Raw genomic sequence first — 8,659 nt, 5'->3', positions numbered from 1 at the left:
GCACATTGACGTGGTATAATGGATGATGCTATTACAATGGTCTACTAATACTTGATGCGCTTGGGCTTCTTCTTTTTCGCGTCGGCCGGCGCCGCCGTCGGCTGCTTCTCCGACTCCTTCTTCTCGACGCGCTTGCGCACAAACGACTTGGGGAGCGGCACGTCCGCCTCGGTGATCGCGTCGCGCTGGCGAAGACCAATGCGGACCAGCTCCACGTCGAAGAAGAGCGTCGAGTTGGGCGGGATCTTGTCGCCCTTGCCGGCTGCGCCATACGCAAGCTCCGGCGGGATTGTCAAGTGGCGCTTCCCGCTCGCACGCATCGTGGCCATGCCTTCTTCCCAGCCAGGAATCACAGCGCCTTCGCCAAACTTCATGGTAAGCATGCCTTTGCCGAAGATCGCGCCGCCCTTGCTGCCAATGCAGCCGCGGTACCGCACGGTGAGCATCTGGCCCGGCGTCGGGAGCTTCCCGCGGCCGATCGAGAGGTCGCGGAGCGTGATACCACTCGGCGTCGTAATCTCTACACCAGTCTTGGCTTCGTACTCGGCCGCAAGCGCCTCCCGCACATCGAGCGGCTCGACAAACGACTTAGGCGCCTCGGTGACAAGCATCTTGAGGTCTTCCTGGGCAGCCTGCTTCTCGAGCTCCGCCTTCTTCTTCTCCCGCTTGTTGAGGTTGTCGTCCTTCTTTGCCGCCTTCTTCTTCGGCTCTTGCTTCTTCGGTTCCGGCTTCTTGCCTTCCACCTTGGCCTTCTTGGCAACCGGCTTGGGCTCGTCGTCCTCGTCGTCGCTGTCGTCGAAAAGCGACTTCTTCTTCGTGGGCGTGGGCGCCGCCTTCTCTTCTTGGTCGTCGGCCTCGGGCTCGGCAGCGGTGTCCTCCGGGACCGGCGCACCGCCCTTCTTTTGCTGCTTCTTCTTGCGCTTGAGCGACGCGCGGCTAAGGCCCTTCGCTTCCGACTTGGGCTGCTCCTTGAGAAGAACGCCGTCTTCCATCTTGTCTTTGGCGCTAATCATCTGGAAGAGGTCGGCTTCGCCCGTCTTGTGCCACGGATGGTCGACGCCCCAGGTCTGGTCCGGACGGCCGTAGCCGCCGACGCGGACGCGCATGTCGGCAGCGAACCGACCGGTCATGCTGTTGTTCATAGAGCGCACGCCCTTGTTGGACGAGATGACGTCGAGGCTGTCCGCCTCATTGCCCTTCCGGTTGTCCTTGCGTCGCACGAGCACCATCGTCGTCCGCAGCGAGCTGATGCAAATGTGCTCTCGGCCACGTTGGATTTGATTGGAGACCACTCCAGTTCGCGCATTGGCCAATGGCATCGCGGGGTTGGATACAGGTCCATTGCGATTGGCGGATATCTTTAGATGGATTTTGGCCAATGGCAATCGATTGAGCCGCGTATCAACTTGAAAGACTGGGTCCTGACGCTGCCACGGATGCAATCGTGCTCAAGTATCGATCGCTTTGGTTGCTACGAGCCGCACACGTAAGCAGAAGAAGCAGAAGGGCGCGCCACGCATCACCGGTTGAGAAGCACGAGAGTTCGAGAAGTTGCGACGTTGCTCTTTGGTCTTGACTGCATCCTCATGACCTACAAATGCCAATAGATTGAAGAGCTGGTCGGGGATTGCACGAGTGGCGACGTCAGCAGCCCGATAGTACGGGTAAGCTCTGCGTTAAGACATTGCGGAAAGCAGTCTAAAAACATCGTCCTACCGAGTAGCCTGAATAGTGGCGCAGTGTAGTGCTGTGCAGAAGCCATCGAGCTTGGCAGGTACCCCTGTACGAACCGATTATTGGCGGCACATCACCAGACCGAGGGTTGACCCAAACATTGACTTGCTTGCACGTTGTGTTTGGCGCCAACGAGAGAACCTCCAATAACCTATACTTGCCCGCCGGTATCGGATACGAAGGGTCGTATCTGCACATTCCGGATACGAGGAGATTGCCGTTTCGATGACCACGCCGGCCGCGCTGTCGGTCCCGGTGCGCGCCGCTTCGCCGCTGGTCCGTGCTGATAGCTGACGTATAGCGATGGACGTACCTTGCGGGCTGCCCGCTCCTGAAGCTGCTGCTATTCGTTCTCTTGATGGAGATCCCGCACTCGACGCTGCGCGTGGACGCTGCCGGCGGCTCGTTCCACTGGAACTTGGACGAGATCCTCTGGCTGCTTGGCATTGCGGCGCTGGCGACGGCCGCCTTTTACAGCGTTCAAGGCAGTGACCCAGGCTACATCAGTGAAGGTACATTGACTGCTGTCTACTGCTTTTGCGCATCGTCCGCTTCTAGACACGGTCCTGCGAGAACTGGAGCTCGCAGGCGGAGGGCTCTTGGACGACTGCGACAGCGACGATGCCGGTAGGCTAGCGCCAGTGTACAGGCCGTGTTACAAGGTGCGACGTAGACGAGGCCAAGCAGCGGCGCGAGATCGAGTACCGCAAGCGCAAGATCGAGCTCATGGAAAAGGAGCTCGCAGGCGCCGACGTTGCAGCGGCCCCACCGACGCAAGAGGTCCAAGCCGCGACCAAGATGGAGTTTTGCGCGGCGTGCAGCTTGGAGCCGGTACGTCACCGTCGCCACCGCGCGTGCGTCACAAAAGACGCCGTATTAGCCGCTGCGGTCGTATCACTGTCCCTTCTGCAACCGATGCGTCGCGACGTTCGACCACCACTGCTTCTTCATTGGCACGTGCATTGGCGAGCGCAACCACTGCCGCTTCTGGTGGTTCATTTTGCTATCGTGCATGGAAGTCTCGACCTGTCTCGGCATCGTGCGCTCAATTCTAGTTGTCACAGCTTTCACCGACGATCACGTAGATTCACTCGAGCTTCCACACGGAAGCCACGCTGCAGCTCTGGCTACGCGCAAACGGCATGGCCCTCACTGCGGCCATGTTCTTTTGGGTACAAAGGCTGTGTTGTTTCGTGGCATTTACGATCCCAACCTAGTTTTTCGCGCTCTTGACGTACAGTTTGCTCGGCTTTCACAGTACTAGAGTATGGCGGACTGCATGGGATACTGAGAACGAGACGTAGCGTTCCTTATGCTGACCAACTCGACGACGCGCGAGCTCGGGAAAGGACCCGAAAAACTAAAGTACTTGACCGGCACGCGCGAATGCGACCTTCCGTTTAGTCATGTACGTGATGTCGATCAATGGCTGGAAGGATTTAGTAGTTTTGTAGGGACTGTGCGGCAACCTCCGAGCGTTCTGCTGCCTTCGACCTGGCTGCTGGTTGCAAAAGAGTACGTGGACGCCGTATGCGTGGAAGCCCGTGGGGTACGTGCGTCCTCTTGTACGTGCGATGTGTTGATTTTGCAAAGCAAAATTGAGCGTGACTCGGACCAGATCTGGGACCACTTGTGGGAAAATAAGTACTATAGTTGCTGCTAACCAGCTGCATACTGACCAAGCTGCGCGCTCGACAAATATAGTCGTTTACTGCGCGCACTGCGTCTGCGATGCATGAGACACGAAGTCGATGTCCAGTAGCAGTGGATGAAACGACTAATCGACTAATCGACTGACTGAACGACGGACTTACTGAATGACTAACTGATGACGCGATAGTCGAAACCTACTAAGATCCGGGTTCCATTTTGCAACGATCGCGACGATGGAGAATGCGCTCGCGGACGAGAACGATACGTGGCGGAAGAACTACCTCAAGGAAATCCAGACGAACCGCGAGCTGACTAAGCAGCTCAAGGTATGGAGCACTTGCAGCACCATTGGCCACGTCATCACCGCACCGCAGGAGCTCACGCGCCGCCTCGAGCTCGAGAAGGAGAAGATCGATGCGCCAGAGCCCCAGGTGAGCATCGCTACCGCGTTGTCATGTTAAGTCATCTACTAGGTCAATGACGAGCCAAGCACAATAAGCTGTGCGTCGTGCGTAGTCTTGCAGCGCGAATTGGATGTCCTGCGGGCGAGGCATGCCGCCCTCGCCGAGCGCTACCGGCTCCTCGAGCTCGAGCTCGAGAGGCCGCGCGCGACCGACATCAAGCAACCACTTGCGCCGCCATTGCAACTGCCCCAACCGACCGAGCCAGCGCGGGTCAAGCGCCTTTCGGATCCGGCCGAGATGGACTCGGCCTGCCAGAGGTACGCAGTTCGCTTGGAAATCCCCGTGGTAGCGCTGCGTTAGCATCTTCAACGTCAACAACAACACGCCGCACGTCGTGTGCGCAGCGGCAAACGAACCTGCGTCGGCAAAGCACTTGTTCCAGTACGGTCTCCTCTTTGGGTACGCGGCCGTCGACGACGCTCATGACACGGCCCCGTTCAAGCGGTGTCGGAGCGTCCCCGAAGGCCGCGCCAAGACGCTGCAGCACCAAGCGTCGCTTTCTGCGATCAAGTCGCCACCCTCGTCGTCGCTCTGGCCCTTTGGAAAGCTCAAGCCCGCAGCCCAGCCGCACGTCGCCGCCTTACCCAAGGTACTATCTTATCGCGGCTGCAGCATCACGCCTGTGGGGTTAGGTCATGGCTGGATACCCGTCGCCGTTACCTGCCTCGTCGGGTGATGTGGCGTGCCTCATGGAGCTCTGCTTTCCGACTGGCGAGACGAGCTATGCTCACTTGCGCCCGACAGCCGTCGCCGTCTTGCACCGTACCGAAGCCTCGTTTGTGCTGCGATTGTCGGGCCAAGACGAGGTAGTCGCATCGCTACCGACTAGCAATCAATTTTAGTTGACCAGGTGCACTACGCCATGTGTGTCGTGACGGCAAGCGAGACGAACGTGCTTCGGTGTTTCTGCCTCGTGAGCGTCCACCCTTTCTTTAGCCTCTTCTTCAAGGTCCTCCACGGCATCGTTGCCCTCTGCAACGTCCAGCGCGGCGCGGCAGGTGCGTCTCTGTTGGTGTCTCTTGAAGATTGGACAAGTTGTCTCCTCCTTGCGTAGACGTATTTGAAGACGTCTTGGCGCGGCTGTACGCAACACCCGTGCCTTCGATGGGCGGCTGGTCGTGCTTCCGCCTCGAAGCTGCGTACCCGCTTCTGACGTTTCATCGTCCGCACACCAAGGACGTGGCGAGTCAACACCGCCAGTTTGTCCTCGAATGGACGTCACCGTGGCTCTTCTCCAAGGTCTCGCTCGACCACTTGCTCGTCGTCCTCGGCCTCTTAAGCTGCGAGAGCAAGGTGCTCGTGCTCGGCGCCGACCCGACGGTCGTCACGTCCTGTGTGCTGGCGCTCGCTGCGCTCCTCGCACCGTTGCAGTGGGTATGGCCATGGGTTGCTGAGCGGCTCTCATGCCGGCGGTTGTAGGCGGGCGCGCTCCTGACGCTGATTCCTGCACGTCTCGACGAGCTCCTCGAGGCGCCCGTGCCGGTCCTCGCCGGTCAAATGGTCCCGACCGACTCGGTCGTGGCGCCGATTCGCAACGTGGCCGTGCTGGACGTCGACATGAACCAGATCATCTTGCACCCGGACGACATGGCGCAGCTGCACGAAGCCAAGTGGCCCGAGAGCGACCAGCTCCGCTTTGAGCTCCGGCCCGCGGCCGACAAGCTCTTTGGCAAGCACGTGACGCCGCACCGCATCGAGCGCGACGAGGTCGAGGCGTGCGAGACTCTGTCGTCCTCGATTTACGCCCACCTCGAGCACCTCTTGTCCGCCGAGCCTACTGTGCCGTCCCTTCTTCTCGACAAGCTGCGCAGTACGCAAATGTTTAGCGACTTGATCGGGGTAGTCGCCAAGGACGACGACGATATTGGTGGGGACAGCGACCACGGTTCCGACTGCGACGGCGAGTCCATCTTATACGATGCCTAGTACGTTGCACTCTACTAGCCAGGGGCAAGTAATAGCCTAAGTCTAGCTAAATGATGAATGCACAAGCGCTTGCGAGACCACTACACTTTCTAATGAGTCGATCTTGGTCCACGATGTCGCGACATGACGTCTGGTTCTATACTGTACCAGAATTCGATCTGATTTTGGTATCGCATCTGGTCGCCGCCTCGGGCAATTCGCCGCCGTCCAGATCGCATCTGAAGGAGGACGTAGGGACGCGCATGGCGGTCGCGCGTTGTTCGAGGAATCGGTTCCTCGTGCGCTGCGGGTGCCACGTATGTGGCGTCATATTAATACCGCGGCCCGCCTTTCTCTTGCATTTTAATTGGTGTATACTGCATGTTTGTATGTAATTGTATTTTATTAGCAAAAATAGTATAAAACGAATGCTATAAATACCGTCCGGGCGCGTATTTTAATGCATTTTGTTCATTGACACTCGCGGCTTCAAACAGGCAAATGTATCAAGATTGGGATGTCGAGTGGTATTAAAATACGAATAAAAATGCGCGCCTCAAGATTCCGTCATTTGGCCATGGTCGGGCTCAAGCTCATGCGCAACCCGTTCCGGGCGCGGTCGCACTCGGACGGCCTGCCCGAGGACAACAACCAGCTGCTCAAGCCGAGCGAGCTCCCGCCCAAGCGGCTCTCGAGCCTCAACGTCGAGCAGCCCTCGGGCCGGGCCAAGCTGGCGCCGCCACGCCACGGGACGCCCGAGGAAGACGGCGACGACGACGCTGCCCATCCCGCTCCATCCAAGAAGACACCCATGACGCTCAAGGCTGCGTTGGCATCCACGTCAGGCTTTATGTACAAGAAGCTCGCCTTTCGACAGAGCCCCGAGAAGAGCGAAGGCGATGGGCACGACCACACGCCCTGGTACGCCACCAATACGCCAAATCCCTCCATCATTGACGGTACCAATATGCTGCGCAGGGACTCGGACTCGGACGATGTCGATGGCATCTTCCCCAACGGCACGGTCGTCGCGACCAAGTATGGCACCGCGCTCATCCTCGAGTACCGTCCGGACGACCGCATGTACGTGGTCAAGACGTTTTGGCACGCGACCGCCTACTTCAACGCCGAGACGGTCGTGCGCGAGGTCAAGTGCATGATCGGCGACCGCGTCAAGACGCGCTGGGGCCTCGCGACGGTTGAGAGCTACTACTTGGATGACGACATGTATGGCATCGCGCTCGATTGGCGCTGGGACGACGACCACGTGTGGCGCATGAAGGCGACCACCAAGATGTTTACGCCGATCGGGAAAACCAAGTCGCGCGCGCAACTGACCAAGGAGCTCATGCAAAAGACCGCCGCCGTCGGGTACTCGTCGCTGCGGACGTCGACGTCGACACTGCGCTCGTCGACGTCGAGCAGCTACAACTCGCTCGTGACGCGCATGTCGTCGATCAGGTAAACACATTCTACCGCTTTGCCCATTATCTAAACCGATCTATGATGCCATAGCACCACAATGAGTAGTCCCAAGCCTCATGACGATGTTCCGGCCAAGGCCCACCCCGCTGTCTGGACGCCGTTTGGCGAAGGCCGCGTGCTCGGGATCCGCGCCAGCGACGGCATGGCCAAGGTCAAGCTCTTGTCCGGCCCCACGGCGTATCTGCTTGCAACTTCGCTCGAACCACTTGCTTTTGGCACCAACGAGCACGTCGCCACGACCTTTGGCGATGGGTACATAAGCGAATACCGCCACACGGACAGCATGTACACGGTCGTCCTGGCGGCGTCCGGGGTCACGCTGTACACGCAGTCGCTCGAGTCGCTTCTCAAGCCAGCACCGTCCTCGACGACGACGACTAACGCGACAGCATCGTCGCTCTTCAAGTCGCTGCCCAAGGTGCCATTCAGCGCGCCCAAGCTCTTTACGGCCGTCGGCCGCAAGGAAAAGTACGCAGTTGGCGACCGACTCAAGAGCCCATTTGGCACCGTCGTCGTCACCGAGTACCGCGGTGAGGACGACGTGTTTGTGTGCCTCATGGACGCGACCGCCGGCGTCTTGTACGTCTCGGGCACCAACATGGAGAGCATGTTCCCCGATGCGCTCAACCCGACCAAGATGACGGCGCTGCTGCAGATGACGGTCCAAGCGACTAAAAGTCTCCAGACTACGACTGTCCAGTCGGCGTCGGTCTTGCAAAAGACCGTCATGGACAAGTGGGAGGCGTCGCAAAAGAAAAAGTAGATGGCCCGTCGAGTGCGAGTCGACTAAGCGCTCGAATTGTGTGTAGGCCCAAGTTTGCCGTCGACGACCGCGTCCTCTGTGGTGTCTTTGGGTCGGGTTTCGTTCTGGACGTGAACGCCGAGACGAGCGTGTACCATGTCAAGCTCCGGAAGCTTGGGGTCGAGGGCCACTTTCACGAGGCGGCGCTCCGCCCTTTCCCGTACGATCGCGCGACGCACGTGATTGTGGGCGAGAAGCACACGTCGGTGCCGATGGAAACGTACCAGGCGCAGCACAAGAAATCGCGCAGCGAAATCATCAAGAGCTCGATGGCGGCCAACCGCCAGAGCAAGCAACACCTACCCACTCTCTTCTGATCCATCAACTACACTATTTGTCTACTACTACACATCGACTAACTGGCACAACGATCGAGCGAGATGAAAAAAGATTGCCATGACATGCATGAATACTCATTCAAATGTTTATAATTTTTATTAATTTAGTTCGCTATATAACTTCTACAAGACAATATGTCCGTCGCAAACCCGGGGCTCCAGCTGCGCTTCGTAGTTTGGATCCAAGTACGCGCAGGGCGTTACCTCTGCATGCACCATGTCTTCGTCGTCGTCGTCGTCACTGCGGTCTTGCTCCAGACTGAGCAAGAGCTGGACGT

The 8,659-nt window shown here is 58.6% G+C and overlaps 4 protein-coding genes across 4 annotated transcripts in view; 2 read left to right on the top strand and 2 right to left on the bottom strand.

The window, feature by feature from the left end:
• Positions 1 to 1,297, bottom strand: SDRG_07514 (hypothetical protein). The gene has a single exon (XM_008613351.1). The coding sequence runs from the start codon at positions 1,227 to 1,229 to the stop codon at positions 45 to 47; it is 1,185 nt and encodes a 394-aa protein (XP_008611573.1). The 5' UTR covers positions 1,230 to 1,297; the 3' UTR covers positions 1 to 44.
• A 662-nt stretch (positions 1,298 to 1,959) lies between these two features.
• On the top strand, positions 1,960 to 5,857 carry SDRG_07513 (hypothetical protein; the record flags this gene model as incomplete). The annotated part of the gene is made up of 17 exons (XM_008613350.1): positions 1,960 to 1,989; positions 2,036 to 2,246; positions 2,293 to 2,361; positions 2,408 to 2,565; positions 2,615 to 2,773; positions 2,820 to 2,906; positions 2,952 to 2,991; positions 3,039 to 3,142; positions 3,189 to 3,283; positions 3,575 to 3,713; positions 3,762 to 3,818; positions 3,861 to 4,108; positions 4,152 to 4,440; positions 4,484 to 4,657; positions 4,702 to 4,849; positions 4,906 to 5,225; positions 5,271 to 5,857. The coding sequence occupies 17 exons, from the start codon at positions 1,960 to 1,962 to the stop codon at positions 5,775 to 5,777; spliced, it is 2,835 nt and encodes a 944-aa protein (XP_008611572.1). The 3' UTR covers positions 5,778 to 5,857.
• Positions 5,858 to 6,333: 476 nt separating this feature from the next.
• Positions 6,334 to 8,360, top strand: SDRG_07512 (hypothetical protein; the record flags this gene model as incomplete). The annotated part of the gene is made up of 4 exons (XM_008613349.1): positions 6,334 to 6,677; positions 6,735 to 7,217; positions 7,272 to 8,000; positions 8,051 to 8,360. The coding sequence occupies 4 exons, from the start codon at positions 6,334 to 6,336 to the stop codon at positions 8,358 to 8,360; spliced, it is 1,866 nt and encodes a 621-aa protein (XP_008611571.1).
• A 144-nt stretch (positions 8,361 to 8,504) lies between these two features.
• Positions 8,505 to 8,659, bottom strand: part of SDRG_07511 (hypothetical protein) — a gene marked incomplete at both ends in the record, with an annotated part of 1,283 nt that continues 1,128 nt past the window's right edge. The window contains one exon of the mRNA XM_008613348.1: positions 8,505 to 8,651. Within this exon, the coding sequence (XP_008611570.1) occupies positions 8,505 to 8,651 (147 nt within the window). The remainder of the gene's footprint in view (positions 8,652 to 8,659) is intronic.

This window comes from Saprolegnia diclina (genome assembly GCF_000281045.1).
Source record: "Saprolegnia diclina VS20 unplaced genomic scaffold supercont1.21, whole genome shotgun sequence".
Lineage (NCBI taxonomy): Eukaryota > Oomycota > Saprolegniomycetes > Saprolegniales > Saprolegniaceae > Saprolegnia > Saprolegnia diclina.
The sequence above is the reverse complement of the archived record's forward strand: the minus strand, read 5'-3'. Positions and strand labels throughout refer to the sequence as shown.

Excerpts from the sequence above, each read along its gene's own strand:
- SDRG_07514 (XM_008613351.1), bottom strand. The coding sequence starts at position 1,229 with ATGGTGCTCGTGCGACGCAAGGACAACCGGAAGGGCAATGAGGCGGAC.